General features: G+C 39.1%; 1 protein-coding gene across 6 annotated transcripts; it reads left to right on the top strand.

Annotated features, from left to right (window-relative positions):
- Positions 1–83: 83 nt before the first annotated feature.
- Positions 84–23594, top strand: BRCA1 (BRCA1 DNA repair associated). Of its 6 annotated transcripts, none has more exons than XM_038168748.2 (23): positions 84–162; positions 685–783; positions 1514–1567; positions 1850–1930; positions 2429–2517; positions 3322–3467; positions 4198–4306; positions 4869–4914; positions 5405–5547; positions 6059–9400; positions 10101–10186; positions 11752–11923; positions 13689–13821; positions 13984–14141; positions 14569–14891; positions 16401–16488; positions 17344–17421; positions 17905–17945; positions 18811–18894; positions 19313–19367; positions 20792–20865; positions 21361–21421; positions 22352–23594. In XM_038168748.2, the coding sequence occupies exons 2-23, from the start codon at positions 704–706 to the stop codon at positions 22453–22455; spliced, it is 5547 nt and encodes a 1848-aa protein (XP_038024676.2). In that variant the 5' UTR covers positions 84–162; positions 685–703; the 3' UTR covers positions 22456–23594. The 6 variants fall into 6 exon arrangements, with proteins under 6 accessions (XP_038024676.2, XP_027301205.3, XP_071885146.1 ...); XM_027445404.3 differs by lacking the exon at positions 84–162 and adding an exon at positions 298–357; XM_072029045.1 differs by lacking the exon at positions 84–162 and adding an exon at positions 325–349.
- The last annotated feature ends 523 nt before the right edge of the window (positions 23595–24117 follow it).

The raw sequence follows: 24117 nt of genomic DNA, 5'->3' as shown, positions 1-24117 counted from the left end.
GGTAGGCGGGGCCGCGCGCGGTGGAAACACAACAATAACACAGCCCGGGGAAGCCGGAAGCGGGAGGACGGGCGGCGAGCCAGCGGACGCGCACTTCCGGTGCTCCCAAAATGCAGCGCGCCGCAGGGGCGCTGCGCACGCTGAGGCTTTGAAGGTCACGAGGTAACACCGCAGCCAATCAGGCGCCTCGATCCCCGCCGTGGCAACAGAGGCGGGGCCCCTCCTCGAGAAAGCAGCGAATAAGAGAGCGTTTCTCGGGGCACGTGACTCAGCCGGCGGATGCGATTGGCTGTTGGGGCGCGTTGTTTTTCTGGCTGGCGGGAAGGGCGCGAAATGTGACAGGGCGGCGGTGGGCGGGTGAGGAGCGGGAGGGGAGCGCTGCGGCCTCCGGGCGGCCTCCTCCGGGCAGCCTCCCAGGAGCCTCCCCCTGGCCTCCTCCCGAGCCTCAGCGCCGGGAACGGCCGCGGGGCTCCCCCCCGTGCCCCCTTCAGGCCGTGTGGCGGGGCCCGGAGCCGTCCCGTGGCGCTGTGGGGTGCTCCCTGGGTGCGGGAGGCTCTCGGGGAGCCTCGCCCCGGAGCAGGGGCTGAGGTTCGGGCCCCGGGCTGGGAATTTTCCAGGCTGAATTTTTGGGGCAGCCCCGTGTGGATCTGGGGGGTTATTGGTGTTTTTTTTTATTGTTTGCAGGTATTTGGGGCTGCGAAGCATGGACCTGGCCGTGGTTGCCGCTGGAGAGGTGCAGAATGTGCTCTCGGCTATGCAGAAGAACTTGGAGTGCCCCATTTGGTACGGCCGGGGATCAGCGCTGGGGCTCGGACTTTTATTTTTTGCTTCTGCTGAAGGGATTTGAGAGTGGTGGGGTCAAAAGAAAATACGAAGAGTGATGTTTTAAAGTCAGTTAACGTTGGTGTTTTCTAAGAGCAAATACAAGACAGGAAGCGCGTTTTGCTCAGATATTTTGGCAAGCCTTTGTTTTCGTGTTGCCACCTCCATGACTCGGTGCTCTACCCAACTGAAGTAAAAATATAACTGATCCGATTAGAGCATCGTTTGTAAAGCAGCGTGGATCTTTGCCACCGAAAGTTAAGCGTGGTTTGTACTTCTGCAATGTAAACAAATGCTAAAATAACACAAATTCTGTCTAACGCCTGAATATTTACAATGTCTGATCAGTTCTTAAAGGTTCTTGCTGCTGGTGTTGCAGATTTTTTTTTGTCTATTGTGGCGAATATTTTTTAATCTTTAAATCTTTCTTCTATGTGTTTATGAAGGTACATTTTATATGTATATGAACGTATATTTTCTTGTTTTCTACTACACGGGCTCTTGCACCTCTTCTTTACAAAGGCCTTTGCCCTTGCCATGGGAGGTCAGAATTGAAAGAGAAGCTGCTAGTGTTCCAACACCAAGTTTAAGTTTTGGAAACCGACTGCATTTTTGAAGCTCATTTTGTTGCTGCTATTTTCAAACAAGAACATGGAAGTTATGTTTTCCTTTTCTATTTTTTTTTCTGCAGTTTGGATGTAGTGAAAGAGCCGGTTTCAACAAAATGCGATCACATATTCTGCAGGTAGGTTTGCAAACTTCTAATTGCAATGCTTAGTCAATCTGTTCGTATTCACAGCAGCATTATGCTTCTTTACTGCTAAAGATGTTTACTGTGTTTTGGTAACTTAATATGCGGCTATTTTAAGGGGAAAACTTACATGCTGAAAAAGCAATTAATGCAGTTACACAAATGTACCACATTGGATTGATTAATTCATTGTAACATTAGAATGAGAATCTAGGTATTCTGCTTGAAAATGAAGGATTTCCACTAAATACTGTGTTGTGATTATTCTTTTTCTAGGTTTTGTATGTATAAACTCCTCAGCAAAAAGAAGAAAGGTGTGGTACAGTGTCCTTTGTGCAAGACTGAAGTTACTAAGAGGTAATGCATCTTTGCAAATGGGCTTTTGGGGATGAGAGATTTGAGCTCTGACGAGGAGATGAATCATTGTTTCATAAATGTCTTAGCAGAAAAGTGAAAGAAAAATTGATTGAGGGAACTGTCGGCTTTCAAAGGAGTAATGCTTTGCCTCAGTACGGTGTGACCTGTGATCACAGGTCACAGGCACTGTTCTTAGCAAATGTTTGTGCTATCAATTATAGGCTGTATTATTGCTCAGCCATTACAGCTAGTTTCTCTGCGCTAAACCTACATGAGGAAAAGTATTATGACGCTTTCCCTTTGTGATAATGTTTTAATTACAATAGTAGGCTGTTTTGGGGAATTGTGTTGATACTCCTTAGCCACAGTTTTCTATTGTCTCACGTTGCACTTTGCAGCTTTACTCCTCCTTTTTTATTCAGTCCATTCTAAGAGAACTGTTGATAGCTTGCCCATACGTTTGTTTTAAAAACATGTCATGTGGTGGTGTTATTTCAGAAGTCTTACAGAAAATTCCAGATTTAAGCAGCTGATTGAAGGACTGTTGGAAGCTATCCATGCATTTGAGCTTGACACTGGAGTAAAATGTAAGTGTTAGGAATTTGATACTTTTGTCATAGTTATTTACTGGCTGTTTCATTTACTGTGAAGTACTCAATATGGGAAGAATATTTTGAAAGTGTTTTCTTGGATATAGAAGCTCAAGTTCCCTTGAAAGTTCCCCTAATTTTCCTACAATAATATCTTAAACTTTCTCAAGGGTTTTTACTGCATGTTCCATGATTGCAAGCTGTCCTCTAACTTTCAGTTCCCAGACTATGGCTGAATGAGTATCAAATAATCTTTAACTTACAGCTTTGTGGCAAAGACTTGTTCTTGATTTGTTATTACACCCAATCTTGCATCTCTAACTTCTTTGAAAATCTTGGGGCATGAATTAATAAGTGCCCTAACAGTATATGTTAACTTGTTCCATTCAGCTCTGTGCTTTTGGAATCCAAATTGATCCTTTCTAGCAGTCAGTGCCTTGTAAAAGCTATTGGCAAATCAGAAGTTTTTCTATTTTGAATTACGTGTGTTGAGATTCTGTTGAGATGGATAAATCTATTTTTTCCTTAGTAAGGAGTACATTGTGCTATTAAAAACTAGACTTTCTTTTCAAGTTGTTCAGTCATTCTAAAATCAGTACTGCTGGACCCCTTTCATGCTAGATTATCCATAAAAGTAAAATTTTGGGGAAAATCAGTTACCAAGATCAAGATTTAGCTTAATATTTCAGTACTTATTTCAGGTAATAGGGTCAGTACTAGGCTATTTTATGAATAGATACCTGCTGTCATGCTCAATGTAAGAAAATACTTTTTAAAATTATTTCTGTTGACACTTCCTAGTTTTAAACAGCCATCGCCTTCCTAAATCATCCACAGAAGCCACTGCTGCAAAGCTTCCATGTAATGAAAGTTCTGTCATCCAAAGTAAGGGCTTCAGAAACAGGAAAAGAAGTGCTAAAGAAAATGAACAAGAAAACTGCTCCTTGGTAATATTTTTTTTTTTTTTTTTTTGGCACAATGTATTTTTGGATTGGTTAGCATTTTATTTGGAGTATGTGTATGCACATGTACATAGGTGAATGGAATATGAGATTTCATTGTGCTTTCAGATTCCTGTTTGAATATTATTTCAGACAAGAATATTTGAATACTTCTGTCTTGTTAAAAAAAAGCTGCCTGCATAAATTTACCTAAAAAAGAAAAATCATGAAAAGATAATACTGCCTTAATATATTCTGTAGTAGGGTTGAAAGCTTTTTCTTCACAGCTTGTTTAGTGAGGCTGTCAAATAACTATTTGTAGAGGCTTTTTACTTTTTTATGGGTAAGATCATGAATTAACCCAACTTAAGGTGACTGCTAAGTGTATGAGTCTGTTCACCGTGCAGTATTAATTGTTCTTAGCTGCTTGTACTGATTACAATATTAAGTATGATAAAACTCTTACTGATTTAAGCTGTTAAATGCATGGCAGTTGCTTTTATTAATACGTTCTATTCCTGATATCAGAATGGATGATAAATTACAAATAGTGGTAATAAGTTATATATGTTGGCAGTTTGCATAGAGGCTGCCAATTTAAATACTTTCCCTTGGTTCTTTCATATCCGCCCCCCTGTGTAGTTTAAGTAATTACTTTGTGGTTATTTTGTTTCATTTGTTTGTTTTTAAATAACCTACTGTTATTAATAACTATTCCTTTCTATTCTCCCATCAGCAGGGAGCTAACGTGGATGCACAGCGTGCAGACATCAGTGTGAAAAGGTGTTCCCTAAGAAACCGAAACCAGAAACATGACTTAGAAAAAGGAGTATTTATAGAGCTTGGTAAGAGCTGTTGTAGATCCGTATTGGCTAAGCTCATGTATGATGCTTGCAAAGTAACGAAAGGTGAAAAAGTTCAGTGTCTTTAAAGCACTGGTTTATTCTCAACGCCCGAAGAGAGTGAAGTGTAAAACAGATTAACAAATCTAAAAAGTTATTTGTAACCAAATAACTGCCATTTTGTAATTATTATTATTGCTTCTACCAATATTAAGCAAAGGATCTGAGCCATAAATTCAAACGTAGTGCTCTGACTTACAGTTCTCAGTGCAGGCAACTGTTTCCTGTTTGGAAATTAGAAATTAACTCTTACTCTGTTACCAGTCACTATTTTTAAAAACCTCATCCCCTGGAACAGGAAGCAGACCTTTATGCTGGAGCTATGTAGATACTTGTGCACTGAAATTGTGATAATTATGTCAATTGAACTTGATCTGATATGATGAAAGTTGAAAGCATCTGCCTCTGGAAAGAATTAAGTGCACGAGCCTCTGTGATAATAAACACTGACAAGTCGCCTTTCTCTGAATCCTTTCACGCAGAATAACAGCTGATTTGTTTTTAGGCACTGATTCATCTGAAGAGCTTTGCAAACAGGCAGGCAATACTGGGTAAGTAAGGGTTATTAAGGAATTTGTATTTTCTGAAGATAACAGTTCAGTATGCCCATACTCTGCTTTAGTTACTTAACATAGGACTGACAGGAGTCTTCAAGCTCTCAAGTGGTTTTCAGCTTTGAGACATCAGGGTAGAATGGCTAGCTGATTCCTGTTAGTTTGTCACATGGTATTCTGCCAAGCTGTTTTCTAAATACTTTTATATAATGCTTCAGAATAAAAGCTTGTATTATACCTTAGAAAATAAAATCAAGTTCAGGACTGGGTGGGAGGCTGTTAAAGTGTCTGAAATCCTGAAGGGATGTAGTTGTGGCCAGTGTCAGTCATGCATGGTTGTCTTTACTCAGCAGCCTAATTTCTGTAAAAGCTATTTCCAACAGCAATAAGGGGAAAATTAAATTAAGTCTCCTATTGTGTCAAATCGTGGTTAACTCTGTAATGAAAGTAGATTCTTTTTTTTTCCTTTCACAAACCTTCCCAACAGGTTAGGAAACAAAGAAGTGGTTCAGATTTCATCTGAAGAAAAGCTAGAAGAACCGAAGAGCCCTGAGAAGGGGAATGAATATTCTTGCAATACACGACCTACCGAGCTGAGAGCTAAAGAAATAATTCTACCAAATGTCATAGGTATGTTCATTAATTTAGTGATAAAAATGGTTGAGAGGAAAGCTTGGAAGAAAGACCACGAGTTAACACTTTGATTTCACACTATTAAATATATATTCTTTATTCTTGTAGTCTTGTGTTCTGTAGTTTTGTTGATGCCTACAGCTAGTGACAGTGTAGTAGAAGACTGCCTGTAGACTAGGCACTTACCGTGCACATTCTGCGCACAGAAACGGAAGGGAAAATAAACTTGATCAAAGTGCAAAGATCCTTTGGTCTATTTAAGCCATTATATTGTCCGTCAGAACACAAAAGCTTTGTCTGGTAATTTGCATAAGTAGTTGAATGAACATGCATTGTGTAATCTGATATTTTCACCTTCCTCTGGAGAGAGGCTTGTACATTATAGCATCCTGTTTTGGAGGGAAACAAGAACTGTTCTTTTAAAACCAAATAGAAGCCATTAAGCTTGTCATTGTTCCTGTGCATTTAAAATAGGGCTTAATAATTCATAATGCTTATAAATCTTCAGGTGAAAGTGATTTCTCAAAGGAAGCCTTGAGCAAGAAAAGCATGCAGAGTGTCGCTGAACATGCAAATCCTGATCAAGTGAACGAGATGGAATGCCAGAGTTCTCCTTTAAACATTCTTTCCCCAGACCTGCTGACAGAGAGGTGTGACAGAGCAAATAATGCCAGTCCCTTAAAGGATGGGGACACATCTCTTTCTAAGAATGCAGAAGAAACGGGTGCAGAGCAAACTCAGTGCAGTAATAAAAGCCAAGAGTTTGATTTAGAAGATAGTTCAGAGAACAGACCGGGTAAAAGCAAGGAAATAGATGCTGTTGTGCAAAGTGTGGAAGATGTGGAAATGTGTGAATCTGAGAACAATTCTGAAAAAGAATCTCCTCTGGAGAAGCTCCTTCAGCCAGAGACACCACACTGTCCTACGCTGCATCAGGTGTCTAGGAAGAGATTGAAACGAAGCATTCAGAAAGTCAATGAATGGTTTTCAAAAAGCGATGAGATTCTATCTTCCAATTCATCCCATGATGATCCTGCTGAGGCAAGTGATGTTTCAGGTGAAGGAGATGCTTTATCAGATAAAGATTCATGTATTTCAGAGAAGACCAGCCCTGTGGTGGGTTTCATGGAAACTACAGTGTCTGAAGGAAACAAGAGGTGGTCCAAAGAAAAAACAGACAACATCAAAGACAAAATATTTGGTAAAACATATGAGAGAGAGAGGAAGTCAAATCCCCCTATTATCATGAGAGAGATTTTACCTACTACAAAAAAGGAAGATGTGCCTGCTGTTCAGGAGTGCTTGAATAATTCCAGAAAAGACAGCCTAAAACGAAAAAGGAAGCCTGTCCGTCACCTACAGCCTGAGGACTTCATCAAGAAAAAAGATGTAGAAGAGGCAGGTGGATGCCCTCAAAGTGTTAACACGTGCCTTGGAGATGCTGAAAAGAAAAAATGTGAAGAAAGTTCTGCTCTTAAGGAGAATCCCCCACCTGAGAAAAGAAGGGGTAGTACGCTAGCAGAATTTGAGGAAGGAGCATCCATGTCGAAAAATGCTACTGAAAAGGTGACGTGTGAGCACTCTGGAGAGCTAGAACTGAATAACTCTGATCAGAAGAGCACTAAAAATCCAAGTTCTGCAGCAAAAAGATGCAGACGTTCAACTAGGACTATGTGTGCTTTACAGTTAGTAGTGGATAAAAACTCTGCTTCCCCTGATCCAGCTGAGACGCTGATTGAGAGCTACCCAAGCAGTGAAGAACCACGGAATGCTGATTCTGAGCAACGGCAAGTCAGGCGCAGCAGGAGGCTCCAGTTACTTTCTGAAGAAATGACAAAAGAAACAGCAAAAAGGGCAGTAATTAAAGAAGCGAGCAAATACGACGGCGACCAGGAAGGGCCTGTCTTTGGGGTTGAAAAGACTGTGTTAGTTCGTGATTCTGAATGCAAAGACCTGTGTGAGCAGCAGGATATATCGAGTTGCAAGCCACTCACCAACCTGGAGAGTGCTGATCTAGAAGCAAACGCAATACAGATGAGTCCAAAAAATTCATCTGAGACTGCAAAAACTGGAAAACGTCTATTCAATCCTGCGCCTTCACACCAGCATTCAGATTTGAATTCCTCTTCACCCAGAGCAGGTTCAGAAGAAGGTGAGGTGCTGGGTGACCCTTTCCTCCACCAGTCTCCTTCAAAGACTGTTGTGCAAACTGCTTCCCACCTGCCTGAAGGGAAGAGGGCTGAATCGTGTCCTACTTTACCCCAGGACAAAGAGCACAGTACACAAAATGTTCCAGAGGGCCTCAGAACTGAAAAGTCACCGATGGCTAAAAATGTGTCAGAACTGGCCAAGGAATCTGAGGACAGCGAGCAAGACACGCAGTATCTGCGCAATATATTTAGGAATTCAAAGCGTCTGTCCTTCAGCCTTTATCCTGCTCCCAGGAAAGCATGTGAAATAGATGACGTTGCATCTGAGAAGCTAAAAATGTCATATGCTGATCAGGTAGAAAAAAGGCATAGTAAATACTTCAATACAGAAAACTTGCAGAAAGAGAAAACTGCCGAGAACTTGAGTAATGTTTGTGAGAAAGAGAAGATGAAGAACTGTGAGTCTGCTTGTGCTAGTCCCGTGTCGTGCACTGTCAGCAATGCTGAATGTGCGTGCTCTGGGGACTGTCAGGATGTTTCACAGGTTGCTAACCAAGGGAATTTGATGACACCGGTAAGAATGGGTGCTGCTAGCAGTGAAGGAAAAAACAGGCCACAAAAGGGAGAGCGGGGAAGTGAAAAGACAGCGTCAACTGACGCAGGGGCAGAAAGCGTGTTAAGACAGAATCCAGTCAAAAGCAGTAAGAGTCAAAGTGTTCAGAGCAATACAGAAGAGCACGTTTTCCAGAGGACAGATCTTAACACAGTCAGTGAAACGTGCTTCAGTTCAGAAAGCGATCAAGCAGAAAAGGCCGAATTTGTTGACAGCGAAGGACCAGTGCTGTGTTTTCAGCCTGGGTCAATGGCTCGTCCTACAGCTTGTCAGCAAAGGTCTGCAGAATTCAACTGCAAAGACGCTGAGAAAAGAAGGAGCAAAAGAAGACGATTAATAGGGGATGAAGAGCCAGCAACCCAAACTGCCAGCACAGGGGTGCCGGAGTGTTTAGTTGCAGAGACACTGGAAGAAACTTTTAAAGGCCACGGTGACTGTTCAGATACATCTGAAACCCCTGATGGCTTAATGTGCTCCGATGATGATAGCGAAGAGAACGTCAGCTTCTGTGAAGCTCCTAGGAAAGACAGTTCTGCCGTGTTTGTAAAAAGTGACTTGGTGAAAGAACGAGACCACGGAGGTGTCGGTTCCCAGCCACGATCTACAGGGATTCAGAGGGCTCGGAGAAGGGCACAGAAACTGCAGTCTTCGTCTGAAGAATCTAGTGAGGATGAAGACCTGCCGTGTTTTCAGGCATTAATATTTGGCAAGTCGGCAAGCACACCTTTGCAGACCAATAAACAGGTGACATCTGCGTTGGGGTCTTCAGGAAATCCCAACACATTGCCTCGGGGTGGAAGTCGTGAGGACAAGGTGCAGAAAACGCCTGAGGCTGCCTTAAGCAATGGCTGTGCTTCGCCAAGCCAGGAGTCAGAATGCTCTGTGAATTTGTTTTCTTCCCAGTCCAACGTGTCTGAAGAGTCAGCTGAAGGAGCACAGGAGCCGAAGAAACCTTTATTACAAGTTCATGCGTCCAAACAACAGAGCAATGTAAGTGAGAGCAAAGAAACCCTTCAAAGTTGTGCTGGACGGCTGAAGAGAAGAAAAACAAACTCCAAAGATGAATGCCAAGAAGACCCAAACCTAGGTACAAACCCAGATTTTTATTTCCTTGGCTGTGTTTGTAATGTCACTGCCTGTAAGTTCTTGAAGGTTGCACAGGAACTTTGTTCTGTGTTCATGTGGTGCTTGCTCTTGGAAAGGAATGTATCAGCTCAAAGCAATCAAACAACAAACACAAGTTTTGTGTTTGTTTTTGTTTTTTCCCTGGAAATTAAGAAATTAAGCTTCCTAGTGTTCTTTGTTCAGAGCAAAAATGAATTGACTTGACTGGGCACCGATTGCCAGCCTGAGTCTGTCTGATGGGAATTAATTTTTGAGTGAGATACTAGATTTGTTATTATAATGTTATACTTGGATCCATCAATAAAGCTTCATAGAGCCTTCCTAAGCTGTTTCTGCAGCTGAAATGTTTGTTGAAATTGGCCATAGAATTCTTTAGTAATTATTTTGACCTTTTTATGGATTTCCTAAATATTTAGGACTCTTTCATCACTGTTGAAACACTTCCCTTGTGTTCTGTTTACTGTGCCTTACATGTGGCATGATGTTCTTTGAAAGGTTCACTTGAAGTAGACCTGGGCTTTTAAGTTAGGTCTTTTCAAACCTTGTCATTTTATCATTATAGTTAAAATTTGGCTAAAGGGACTATATGAGTAAAAAATGTGGATAGCTTGGTTTGTTATTGTTTTTGTCTATAACTTGGATTGTCTTCCATCTCCTCCAAGGCGAAGCATCTGGATATGACAGTGAAACAAGTCACGTAGAGGATTCATGTGGGCCATTCTCTCAGGGTGAAATCCTTTCTACACAGGTGAGTGAGTTTACACACAGTTCTAAACATAGTTCATGTTTCCAGCATCACTGCCTAGTACGCATTCTAGGATATAGCAAATCTGTGAAGTCAGTGCAGTGGGAAACTGCTTTCAGCATAATAGGTTACATTCAAGGGCCTAATTAATCAAAAACTTTGAAATGGCTTCTATGCCATGATGTGTCTGACTTGTCTTCCATGGTAATGGTACATTTTAATGGCTGTAGCTTGTTACGTGGTGCTGATTACGGTGCTTAATTGTGGAAGTTGCTAGTTAATAAATCTCCATTCTTGACTAATGCTGGAAGCCTCAGCTTCCTATATTTAAAGGCTTCATTGCTGTGGAATTTATAATAAATGGTGATAAGTGCAATGAAAAATCCAGTCCTTATATTTAGAGGCATGGAGCCTTCCCTTTAAAGGGTAAAAATTAAAAATAAAAAATCTGTATTAGAATATTATAAATGTAAATAAGAGTAAGAGCTGTGTTCAGTGAAAGATCTGTCTAGCACAGCATCTTTTCTCCAATATTAATTTTTTATTACTGTTTAATAGCCTGAAATCACGCATTAGGTTTTTGTTTGTTTTTGTCTTTGATAACTTCAAGGTAAGTCTCATGCCAAATCTCCCTCCTGGGCATTAAGATTACTGTGGGTTTTAATGTATTTCAAAGAAGGTGGAGCTGCAGTTTTGTGCTTTATGGGTGGTTGTTCCAAATACTGCATCAGTATACAGCATGGTCAACTTGCAGGATATTATTAACAAAGCTACATCACAGGGCAGAAGGGATTTGTCTGGCTTGAATGGAATAATTGAAGTATGGGAGCTTTTGTTTGGGGATTTTCAGTGGGTTTTGTTTGGTGGGGGGACGTTTTTATTTGTTGCTTTTGTTTTGTTTGTTGTGTGGTGGGAGGGGGGTTGTTTTTGTTTGTTTTTCATTGAATCAGTAACAGGGAATCTCCACATGGTGTCAGTGCTAGAGCTACAAATGGCAGCGTTCAGGACTGTGGAAACCACTTTATCCTGTATGGTGAAGCTTTTAGGTTTTTAAAAGAATCCTTTGAAGCTTATGTTATGAGGAGGCACATGACATGCGTTTAGTAGTGGGTACCATAGTATTCAGAGACAAAGTAGGAAAGAGTAGGATGAAACATTTTATTCCTTTTGTAAGCAGCCTTCGATGCTTTCATAAAGGAGGAAGGTGCAGAGGCTCAATACCTGATGTTCATTATTAACTTTTAAATTAAGTGGCCAATATAAGCTAATGCGACTAGAGCAAAATAATTTTTAAAGAAATTTCTGCAAAAGGTTGGGTTTTTTTCCCTTGGTAATTAAACTGTGGTGAGCCTTTAAATCTGAAATAATTTGAACAGTGAAAAAACTATGATTTCTTTTTCTTTCCTTTGACATAGCATGTGTTTGAGTAAAATCACCATAGTTGCCTCTTCCACACATAATAAAAAGTAATTCATAATTGCTTTGCTAATTTTCAAGTATTTGTTAAATTGATAGTATTGTTTAAAACTAAGTTTGCTAACCTTGGTGCAACCATGCATGGCTTGCAGCAGAAGAATGCAATGCAGAACAACCTGAAGAAACTACAACAAGAAATGGCTGCACTTGAAGCAGTGCTACAGGAGCATGGAAGTCAGGACTCCGAGCCCTTACCTGCGTGCAGGGAGCTGCTGGGTCCCAGGAGTGAGAGAACACTTGCAGTGGAACAAACAAGGCAAAGAGGTAAATAGCAAACAAAACCTTTCCTAGCTATCCTGTGAACGGTTGTGTGGCTATTATTAGCTCTTTTTCTCCTCTGCCACAAATTGCAGTGTTAAATTCTGCTCGTCTATCAATTTAAAATTTGCTTAAATTCAGCTGCTCGGTGAGACAAACTTGTTTTATTTATAACTTAGGTACTATGCAGTGTAACAACACTCCTGTTCCAGATCTGTGTTGGATGGCGCAGTAGTATAAATAGGCCTTGTGGCTTGGCAGGACTAATCCCTGTTCCTGTTTTGTCATTTCTCCTGTTTTCTTTTTGTTTTCTTTTCACTGGGATGAGTAAGGGGCTGGGAGGCTGGCTGAGTACCCAAAGGACTTGGCCTCTATTGCTGTGGTAGAAACTTTCCTCTAACATATGAAAGAATGAGACAGAAAGGAGTTTAGGTAGGTATTGGCAGTTAAAAGTAATAGAAATGAGGGTCAGGTTGCTGGTTGGGGCCAGGGTTGGGGGGGGAATACCCATAGTGGTGTGTAGGTCGTAAATCCCCTCAACAGTACGTGAACACAAATGTCCTTGCCAGTAAATAAATGCTGAAGAATTCTTTAATAATCACCTGCTGCTGTCAGTGCGAGAGGGCTTGATATCAAGTTTTTCTTTGTTAGGGAGATATTGAGATTAGTGTTTGGACAAGCTGTCTGCAACAGAACGTAGAGCAGTCTTTCACCAAAGCCTAGAGTAAGTCCAGATGTTCATTGTTGAACTTCTCACGGTGCTAGAAAGGCACCCAACACTGATTTAAAGGCTTCCAAAGATGTAATTCTTGTTGAACTCTTAGATAAATTGCACCAGTGTTTTATTATACCACTTGCTGCTAAATATATATGTATACATTTCTTCTGTGGCCTTATTTCAGCGAGTTCCCTTTGTTTTCTGAAGGCAATTAGGATAATTTAGCATTCTGGAATTCAAAGCCATTTCGTGTCTTACTAAGCCTTTACTGTGCGTGGTTTTTACAGTACAGCAATCTTACCTTTTTGGATATCTTCAGCCGTTAATGTTAAATATATCGTTAAAATATTAAGAGACTGATTAGTCTCTAACCTGTGCTTATTTAATGAGACTTCCTAATTTACATGGCATCGTTTACTGCGGTTTGAGAATCCTCTGTCATTTCATAAAACGGGTTTTGAGATGTGACATTTCTAAAGCCAGTAAGTCCAACTATTACAGCTACCTATAAATAGAACGTTTGAGGATTAAGGCAGCAAATCAACGATTAGTTTCCTTCAGGCTGGAAAATTAATTGAATTAATTTGGTGCATGTTTACGTTTTTATTCTAGAATATGGATTTCTGTCTCGGAAAAGCTTAAACTGATTAGCGTTATTGATGGCTTGTTAAAAACTGCAGGCATCTTCCAGCTGCCAAATAAATGCCTTTCTGCTGCTCGTGAACGCAGATGCAGTAGTGTGTTGAGGGGATTTGTAAATAAACTGCACTAAGTTGTGTAACTTTGGCCTATTTTCCACCTTTTTCCACCTAATAGGTCAGCTGGTATTTCGGCTTTGTAGATGGCAGTATCTGAAATTAAATGTAGTTATTAGCTGTGCTTCTCAGGGTGTAGCATTTCGTGTAGGTTTCTGTTTGGGGACACTGATCACTCTGAAATGTATCTAAATGGAGCTTTTGGAGAATGCTTGACTTCTCATCTGAATAAACAATTAAGAACAGTTATTTTGCTTAAGAATTGCTCTTCTTTTTTTTTTTTTTTTTTTTTTTAAAGGAGCAGAGTCAACCTCGGAAGGAAGTCTTGAAAATCACAAATGCAGCACTTCAAAGGGATTTTCAGCTGATGAGGTCCATGTTATACCAAGTGATTCTTCTAACAGTGAAGTAAAAGAATTAGAAATTGAAAGGTAAACTTTTTTTTACTTTTATTTATAGCCTTGTATTCTAAAAAGATGAAAAGAATCTTGAAGTAAATTCCTCTCAGCTTTTGAGCAATTGTAGTAGCATAGCTGTTGCTGCATGCTTGTCGTCTTTTTTTCACTCTCAGTATCACAATTCTTCCTCTCAAGGTCTCCTGAACTGCCGTATCCTTCTCTGAAATCCTCTTGGTCAAAGAGACCAGATCTGGAGGAAGACCTTCGGCATGATAGTGTTGTGGAGAACAAAGCTCCTCAAGAGACAAAGCCTGTGCACGAAGCAGTGCAAGAATATAGTCAGAGTGAAGAAGGTAACGTTGAAGAGGGATACAACGTGGTTTTATTTCTGCTTTTTTCCAGATGTTCATGTGTTTTTCACACACACTCAAAAGCTGCTATTTGCTGGCAAGTAAATCGAGGATTTTAACTCTTGTATTCCTGATCGATTTTAAAAGATGTAACTTCGTGTTTGGCTGGTCTTGTTTGGCAGTCCAACTGTCTAAATGTAGATCAGTGCTTCTTGCAGAACATGTTGGTAAGAATTTTGCAGGTATTCTGGTGTCTCAGCTATCTGTCAGGAAAAAGTAAAGACAGGCAAAGGTGAAATTGTAAACAAACAAGCACACAAAATGATTGCAGCACGTAAACTTAAAAAGTGATGCAACAGCTTTCCACTGTGACTAAAAGAAGCATGAAATTATTTCAAGAATTAATAAAAATTAATTTCTTTTCCTTTAGAAAATGCAGATGAGAAGTCTGGGACTAAATTAAACAAGGCATCTGTCTTAAATGATCTCTGTGGAAATGTGACCAGGAGCTCACATGCCTCTTCCTCCTTTGTGAAGCCTCCTCACCTTCAAACTGCAGAAGCAACAAATAGTTCTGCAGTAGTTCAGAACGATAACAAAAGCAGTTCCCAAGGATGTAAATCGAAGAGAAGTGTATGTTTTCCTACATCTGTCCTGCACAATGCATATGGGAAAGAAAATGCTACAAATCCAGTTGTGACTAACAGGAAAAAAATGTCAATTGTGGCATCAGGTCTGAAGCAAAGTGAACACGTAAGTAGATTTCAGAGTGTTTAGAGATCTGTTTTTAAATCATGCCACTTGATCACTGTAGTTGTCAACACAGATCTAACTGCATTGGAAGCTAACCTTGGAGGTAATCTTAGTGTAATCTACAGATCATACTATAGTAGCTCAAGTCAGACTTCACTCCTAAAAATGAGGAATGTGGCCTGTGAACAGCACTAGAAAGCTTACTGAAGTCTGAACTTTTAAAATGACTTCCTACTGTCTAGGGGAAAATCACATTATTCCAGAGTGAGAGGACTTTATTTTTAGAAAGCCTTGGCAAACAAATGCTGCAGTGCCTGCTCTTCTAAAATTTTCTAAAGCGAGATACATGCAGAGATCATAAAAAATGTATATGTCAGCTTCTTAACTCCCATGTTGTTCCAGTGCCTTTATGTTTATTGTTCAATTCATAGCCAGTGGTGCAGAGCACTGCTGCTTATGTTTATGTCAAATGATTTGGTCAGCTTCTGCAATTAGTTCTCTTATTGGTTTAAAAAAAAAAAAAAGAAAGAAAGAAAAAAAGGCACACTTTTTTTTTCAGGGGTTTACCTAGTTTAAGAATGTAATCACAAGGGACTGGAAATCTGCCCTTTTCTCAGAATTTGCTTACAGCATTTGGTAGTCTGAAAGTCACTGTTGTGGAGAACATTGGGGAGAAATGCCTTCCTACATCTTTCACATTTCTCACCAGTCTTCTAGTGAGAGCTAAAATCACTATTAATAACTACTAAAAATTCTGCTATACAGATTTTTTTTATGATGCTTTAGTGGTTGGCTGTTTGGAAACATTCTAATTTTAAAAAAGCTGCTTTTGCTAGGTTTCAGTTGCACTAATGGCATGCATGACAGCTTTAACTAGGGAGGAAGTAATTTGAATGCTTTTTTTGTTTGTTAGAATGTGTTTAAACTTGTTAAGTTTTGTTATGAAAGCTGCTGACAAGTTTATCATACATACTAAACTCCGAAACTCGCATTGGGTTGTTCTCAGCTGTTACTTCATTATCCAAATTCTGCTCCATAGTGAGGATTTCTATAATTAATCAATTCTGAATTGCTAATAATCCTGGCAGAGGTATTGTATATCATTAGTCTTTGTTGCTTAGCATTTTTTGAATCTTGTGGCCTTCTGAATAAAGTAGCATAAGAAAGGAATTTTTTAATTATAGTCTTCTAAAACATTAGTGCTAGTTACTGATCCTTAATAAATCCCTCTTTTGTGACCATCAGTAACTAGCTCGAAACTGTTTCTACAATGCATTTCCAGGAGGAAACATTTTTTTGGTTCATAAACTGACTGGGAACTCTTTAGCCTGTTGGATGGTGCCAAAATTAGTGACTTTTATTGTGTCTTTAATGGAAGCATACACTCTGTGTGCCAACACGAATAAAACCACTAATTTAAAATAACTACTGTATGCTTTGCTACTATAAACTTGTTTTTATAATGTTTTGCTAGCTATTAAATTTATTTTTTTTTTAACTGTTATTCAGATGGTGGTCCAGAAGTTTGCCAGAAAAACTCAAAGCACTTTTTCTAATCACATTACTGATGGAACAACACACGTCATAATGAAAACAGGTTTGTTGGGAGCCATGTGAACAAACCCCATATTTACACAACAAGTGAAATAGTTGACTCTAGACTAACAACTAACCAACAAGCAGATGGTTCAGCAATAAATTTAAATAATTTAGAGGAAAAGGTATTCATAATTTTTGGTATTTAAGTTTGGGAATACAAATCTCTCTAATTTGATTTCACAGAATCAGTGTGGGAGTGCTTTGTTTCCCTGTGTGTTTTAATTAAAAAAAAATGCTAAAAAGCAAAATATTTTCAGACAAATCTGGTTGTGTGGGCATGCTATATACTGTCATAGAAGCACTCCTGGATGGCTCATGTTTGGATAGAATCCATGGCATGAGCCTTCATTGCTTTTGAAAACCTACATAGAAAGGGAGCCAGAAAATCCTGCTAGCCCAAATCTATGGACTCGCTTTTTTTCTTCCTGCAGTATATCACTAGCAGGATGGCCATGTGGTTTTGGAGACAGAGATGGTTCTGCCTTCATTCAAAGAGCGTGATCTGTCTTCTGAAAGTTGTGCCTGTCCTTGTGGAGCAGAAGAGGAGCTTAGATGGCTAGTCATCTAAAAGTTTATGCTAACATTACTATAGTGATACGTATTCCTTGCCTGTTATCTTTAATAACTAAAAAAAAAGCATCCAGAAGTTCTACATGTGACTAAGTTCTGCTCATTTCCTTCAGTTGAGCGGGTTTGGGAGGGAAATTTTAGGACACAGAAATTTCTCAACCTCTCTGGTCTTGATATTTTGCAGCCTCGCTTAGCAAAATCTTTTGGTTTTCAGTACAAATTATCTGAGCTATTTTTCATTAATAACAAAACTAAAAGATCTCTATCATTGTTTATTCTGCAGATAAGGAGCTGGTGTGTGAACGGACACTGAAGTACTTTCTGGGTATTGCAGGAAGAAAATGGGTAGTTAGTTATCAGTGTAAGTATAACTTTTTTTTTTTTTGAGAAAAGTTGTCTCTGCACTTCTACCACAAATGTACTTTTCTCTTGTTCCAGATAAAAATATATACGTATATATATCTTTTCCTGTCTTGATATGTTAGCATCTGGTGTTTTGCAGTTTCTTCTAAATAGTTTTTAAAAAAATAAAGTAACATTGAGCTGCTTTAGCTTCTGAATACTTTTTCTGCTTTCAAATAACTGCATTGGATTGCTCCCTTTCCTGTCACGTGCGTTTCCCATCATACTTAAAATCTTTGTGCTGCATGGTATCAGTTAATGCAAAATTAGTATTTAAAAAAACTGACAAAAATTCATTAAGTACGTTCAAGCAACACAGAGTATTTAATTTCCCTTAGTACAAAAAACTTCATTTTAATATGGTGGTGAAGTCAAACTATTGGCAGTGGAAGAACAACTTTACTGTATAAAATGACTTGTCCTGTTCTATCTTTTTTTTTAGGGGTGGTTCAGTCTTTTAAAGAAGGAATGATACTGGATGAGGTAGGTTTTTTTTATGTTTTAGACTAAAATATCAAATGTGTAAACAATGCTGTTACATTGATGAACCTACTAGTAGTCTCAGATATTGTCTAAGCATGAAATACATGCAAATCCAGCTGTGAAAAATCAGTTCCTAATTTTACCAAAAGCCACAATTAGATGACAGGTATTCAGTGTTACTGAATGGATCCCTTTTAGTAAGTGTTCCTGTTGATGGATTACAGCATAGAGGAAGAGATCTGTAGTCTGCATAAAGTAATAGTGTTGGAACACATCAATACTGATGCCTTGTTTTTGTTGTTCAACTTTGCAGTAGACAACTACTAGAAATGTATTGTTCCAGTACCTTTCCTAGAAGAAATAGTTTTTGATATGACCTTAATTTCAGTTTGGTTTTTTTTGTGTTTCTGGATGGTATTAGGATTTTTTTTCTCAGCTACACATTTCTGGGGAGTGTTGTATCAGTGAGAGTAGTAGAGAATTAAGTGTTTATTATATGCAGTACTGTATTTGTTGTAAATCTATCTGCAAAATGAATGTATTTAAATAAAACAAAAAAGATGTTGAATATACTAATAGCTAACTTCTATCAAACGAGACTTTACAGATAAATTAATTTTATTGTTGGAGTATTCCTATACTGTTTGCTACATTTCAACATTGTTTGACTACGTGTTTCTTTAAAAATTGTAGGGTGCTGCAGGGATTTCATTTGTGCTCTCTTATTCTTGAAAAATCTTTAGAATTAAATGTGTGCAGAAAATGAAGTTTCCAATTCTGAAATCTGATATCTTTCTGTCCTGATCTGGAACTCTGACCAGCAAAGTGTTATCAATCTCCAACTTCAGGCTTTTTTATTTTCCAGGAGAACTTTGAAGTTAGAGGAGATGTAATCAATGGGAGAAACCACCAAGGTCCTAAGAGAGCAAGGCAGTCCCTGACTGAAAAGGTACAAGCATATCAGGGAGGAAAACCCATTCCTGCCCTGACAATTTCAGATACGTGGTGAAAGCAACTGACTATTTGTTACTTCTGATTTCTCTGCTGCTCTGTACATACAGAATTGTGCAAATTGAGCATATTTTCAGTGCTGCTGACAGAGCTCACTTTTCTCGTATAAAAATGCTTAAGTGAGTCTCAGTGCTTAGAGTGGATGTCATTGCTTTATAACATTGGTATAGGGCAGTACAAGGTTGGTGGTTGGTTTTTTTTAATTTGTAACCTGCAAAACAAAAGTTTCAGTTATGCTTTGTGAAAGGACATTAGCTTAATAACCAGTCCTAGAATTGCAGTGAAACCAGTGTGCTAAATGTTGTCTTGTAAGGGTGCAGTGTGTGTACTCTGTTAACATGTTCCTTGTTTTTCAGATATTTAAAGACTTTGAGATCTGCTGCTATGGTCCTTTCACTGATATGACTACAGGTATGTCATTGTGGTGGAACTGAACAAACTCCCAGTATTAAAAATAAGTATGCACACACACGTGTGTATCTGAAGAGGGGTTGTATGCATTCACCAGAATTTCACGTTTGAGCTCTTTTTGGTTGCTTTTTTACATCTTTTACTTGGAAACTTTCAAAATATTTACGTGAGGTATTGTGTAGGTGGAGGATTTAATCCAATTCTATCTCCTAACAGAAAGTGTTCTCTTCTATTTGGATGTCCTCAGGAAAATGCTCTGGCAGTTCTAGTGTATTTAAAAACAGATGTTTTATCTAATTTATCCCTGCTTCTCTAGAAATGAAGGAAAAGCATTAATATCATGCTGTCAGGTAATCGTTTTAAATGCTACTGAAAGTTACGTTTGGAGTGCTTTTTTTGCTGTCCTAATAAACAGTTTCTAAGGTATTTGTTTATCTAGTGGTTGACAGATCATCAGCGTAATCTTCTCTCTCTATTAGCAGATGTTAAAAGTGAAACACAACAAAACTAGCAGTTTATATGTGAAAGAAAAGCTGGGGAAGATAGCTTTTTGTTTAAAACTGAATGAAGCATAGCAGATGTCTTAAATTTAAACTAGAATTTTTCTATTTAAAATATTTATACCCTTTGTACTTTTGTGGTTTGGTCCTTTTTTTACAGCAGGTACTTTCAATTTGTCCAATATAACTTCGGATGAATTATCCTTGCACCTCTTGACATTTACGATAATTACTACAGAGGATGCAGTGCTTTCACCTGCTGCAGTGATGATCAATTATGGCTCTTATACTTGCGAGACTTATTTACTTTCTTCACTATGAGTTCAACAAATTGCTGGAAATTAAATACTTTAGCTACTTCTCTTAATGAGAGATAATCACAGTTCTAACTTCTGATTTCAATTTGAATTTCGTGCCTTACATCCTTATGGTAAAAGGAAATAAATTGTTGGTGGTTTTCTCTTTAACTTTTGGGCACGTGTTGTTTTGGATTTTTGTTGTTGCTCTGATTAATGCGAGGGAAGCACTTGGCAAAAGCGCCTGGGACTTGGAATTCCATCCTTTGGCTGCTGCACTTGATGATCCCTTCCATGATATTGTTACCCTTGCTGAAGAAGTTCAAAGGAGATGATGTCTTCAGCAGGCTAGAAAGTGTACTAAAGCCAACATCCTTTTTACAGTGACAGTTTGCTTTGGAACAAAATACAGGGACTGGTGTCAGTTTCAGAGTGATGTAAAGCACAGTAGTAATAGACTTGCAGAATCACAGAATCATTTAGGTTGGAAGAGACCTCCAAGATCAGAGTCCAACCTCTGACCTAACACTAACACGTCCTCCACTAAACCATATCACTGAGCTCTACATCTAAACATCTGTTTTATCTGTTTGTTTATCTGATTTATCTTTTTATCTGACTTCTTCAGGGCATCTTGAATGGATGGTGGAGCTTTGTGGTGCCTCTGTAGTGAAGCAACTTCATCTGTTCACCCACAAAATGGTAAATGTTAATGAATGTTGCACTTAGCTATAGCCCATTCACTGCATTACATAATGTGCATGTTGAAAGATTACCCAGTCTTTTTGGACTCCTCAAAGGCTGATGCATATGGGAATGTTAGAGAGAACTGTGCAGTAATGATACAAAACTGCATGGCTGCCATACTCTGGACTTGGAGTGAAGCTTATACTGAGCTGAAAACTGATCTGAGTACTCTGTGCCAGCCAGCTAGATAATCTTTATTGAAATCAGCACTGAGCCTCACCTTACAGTGCAAAAAGCCTTTAGTGCCTTAACTTAGTCACAGCATTCCTGGAGAGAAATAACAGAAAAAAATTAACAACCAATGTGTTTCTTCTTCCACCACCACTTAACATCCCCTGTGAAATCCTCTTTGAAGCAGAGTCAGCCCAGTTATCACCCTCTGCAGATAGGTGTGAGAGTCGTTCAATGACAGACAGATAACATTTTTATTTTCTTATCTTGGAATCCTAGAATTCCACTGCTGTTGTGGTTGTGCAGCCAGATGCTTGGATGGAAGGCACAAGCTATAAAGGTAAAACTGCTTACAGTAATGGATTGCCTTATGGTACGCGTTGAGTGTCTCTGTTATATGAGTGGTTTTAATAGTTAAATATCAGCGAGATTTGTAGAGGAGTAGGAATAAAATACCACTACTTTTGAAGGCGGAGGTATGTCTTGAAGTCTGAAAGGACAGACTATATTATTTCAAGAATCAGAAATGGAGTTTCAAAAGGTGGTCTGCTAGTATAACTTGTAAACATGATACTGGTGGTGTGTGTTTGCTGTTGGCTCAGTTGTCCTGCATATCATCAGCTTTACAGAAACCTTTTGTACTGCAGAAAGTTTGCTAAAGGGGAAGAAGCATCTCTGATTAATAAAAACCTAGCAGAAAGCCTCAGATGGGACAAGATTCTCTTGGTCTGGAAAGAACATCCAGCTACCATGTGTTAACTTATTAAATATGGAGAGAGATCGATACAGATTTTTTTTTTTGTGGTGTCAAAAGCTTCCAGAGAAACAGTGTGACCTGGAAAGCACAAGTGGTCCAGATTTGACTTGCTTTTAAATGAGATATTGGGATGAATTGAAGCAAGTTAGGCTGTGGTGTAGTTCAGCAAAAAAACGGACCAGGAAGATGATGTTGCAAATACAACATGTCACTGAGGTCCTAAGTTAAAAGATAACAGGGACTGCACTCTGATTTTAGTGTTTGTTCTGTGGTGTTCCAAACTTCCTGCTGGACCATTTGCCAAGCAGCTGTTCTTTATGGAGCAGCAACATTACCTGCCTTTTTAAAAGGAATAGTGGCACACAGCTGTTTTTAGAAACTTGCTTTTTATCAAAGCCTTTAAGACGTCAAAGGTAAAACAAGTAGTTTAACCAGAAGGGTATCAGGAAGCTCGCTGTTAACCTGCTTTACCTCACTGATAATAGTTTTATCAAGTGTGTCTTTGTCTTGCAGCAATCCAGCAAAAGAACAATGTTGCCGTGGTGACTCGAGAGTGGGTGCTAGACAGCGTTGCTTGCTACGAGTGCCAGGAGCTTGACGCTTACCTTGTGTCCTAAAGGGGTCTGCACTTCTCTTCCCGTTGCTTTAATTCTCCTCAGTGCTGATACTTTAGTAATTGTTTTAAGGGCTATGGATTTGTAAGTATCTTATGCAGAGAATTTGTGCAAATAGTAGTGGTTTTTTTTCAGGGTAAAATAACTATTTTTATTAATCAAAACTGTGTAAAGATGGAGTTGCCTGCTGTTCTGTAAAGATCAACATTTCTCATTTTAAAATGGTCCCTTAAAACTCGTGTAAAACAAATTGAGGTTAAAACCTAACTAGAATTTAGAACATGGCTTCCTTAGAGAAATGGTGATGCATTATTTACCATCCCAGCCAGTCCCTGCCTGTATGCTTAAGGTCTTTTTCAAGGAATACTTGTTTACAGCAGTAATACTGGGCTCAGGGCTTGAATTAAAATGTACTTGCACTCCTGAGTAACTTCCATATTTGTATTTTGCATAAATACATAGCCCAAATAAGGATGTATGTATATCAATACAAAGAAATACTATTTAGTGATTACTTGTGTATCAGCATGGTTACTCTTAGGCTGTGGACTACATCTGTTTCAAAAACTATACGAGCAGCAGTCCTGTTGTTAGGACCCCTGGATACAACACATCCAACTATGTGACTATACAAGTGTCCTACACAACCTGTAGGTGGTTTTCCTGGTTAGTACGAGCACATTCCCTGAAAAGCCAGCACTTGATTCCCAATGTAAACCACTCCTTAAAACAGCAAGCCTCTGTTTTCGTTTTTATTTCTGAGAAGTGTATGTGGCACCTAAAGAAATAATAAATAGATGCACTTTAGTATCCCAGTGACCTACAATAAGCCCTGTAAGAATCTGCTTCAAATAGTCCCTGCCTGCAGAATGAGACTGCAAAGAAAACACGTTGCTTTTTATGGAAGAAAATATATTGCTTCTTTCTGTTGCCAAGCAATGCAACTTCATAAATAATTTTGTACTTTCAGAGCAGAAAGTGAACCTGTTTTCATAAAGTTGTTGTTTAAAAAAAAAAAAAAGTAATAAATTGTAGCAATGTTCAGAGAATTGTTTGGATGCTGCTAGATTGTCTTGGAAACGTATAAAATATATTTATAAATACTGCGATGCTTAAAGTAAATAAACTGATTCTGGCAAGTATTTCATGTAATTGTTCCATTTTTATGTGAATCAGTCATTTAGCCTCTGCATCGAGGCATACATGAAAACATGTCTGGAGTCTAGCCTCCTGCAGTGGGGGTGTGTGTGGAGACGTACTGGAGGAGGTCATAAATGTAAATGAGAATTTCAGAGCTGGAGACACAATTGTAATTTCTATCAACACGAGAAGCAACTGCGTTATCAAGTGGAGGCAAATATAGTCCAACTAGGCACTGCTATTGGTAGGGTGAGTGCTGGAAGCGTTTGCTCAGCTGCCATACATTCCGGTTTTCTTCTATATGTGACAGTATTTCGTAACTGCCAAGGCTGTTCAACACCGCCTCACCTTCAGACTGACACTCTTCTTATCTCTAGAGCCCACATTGGCTTTTTTTAATCTACCTCTCCAAAGATTATAGCTCTGGGGGACTAAATGCTGCCTCTTAGATGAGAGGAAAAGGCCAAGCAGGACCGGCTTGCTCCTGCTGTTATGAAATGGTCCCTCAGGTCTCGACACGAGGCT

The sequence above is a fragment of the Anas platyrhynchos genome, chromosome 28, assembly GCF_047663525.1.
Source record: "Anas platyrhynchos isolate ZD024472 breed Pekin duck chromosome 28, IASCAAS_PekinDuck_T2T, whole genome shotgun sequence".
In the NCBI taxonomy this organism is placed as follows: domain Eukaryota; kingdom Metazoa; phylum Chordata; class Aves; order Anseriformes; family Anatidae; genus Anas; species Anas platyrhynchos.
This window is presented reverse-complemented; position numbering and strand designations above follow the sequence as displayed.

Excerpts from the sequence above, each read along its gene's own strand:
- BRCA1 (XM_038168748.2), top strand. The coding sequence starts at position 704 with ATGGACCTGGCCGTGGTTGCCGCTGGAGAGGTGCAGAATGTGCTCTCG. Across the intron at positions 784-1,513 it reads AACTTGGAGTGCCCCATTTG|TTTGGATGTAGTGAAAGAGC; the intron begins GTACGGCCGGGG and ends TTTTTTCTGCAG. Across the intron at positions 4,915-5,404 it reads AAACAGGCAGGCAATACTGG|GTTAGGAAACAAAGAAGTGG; the intron begins GTAAGTAAGGGT and ends CCTTCCCAACAG.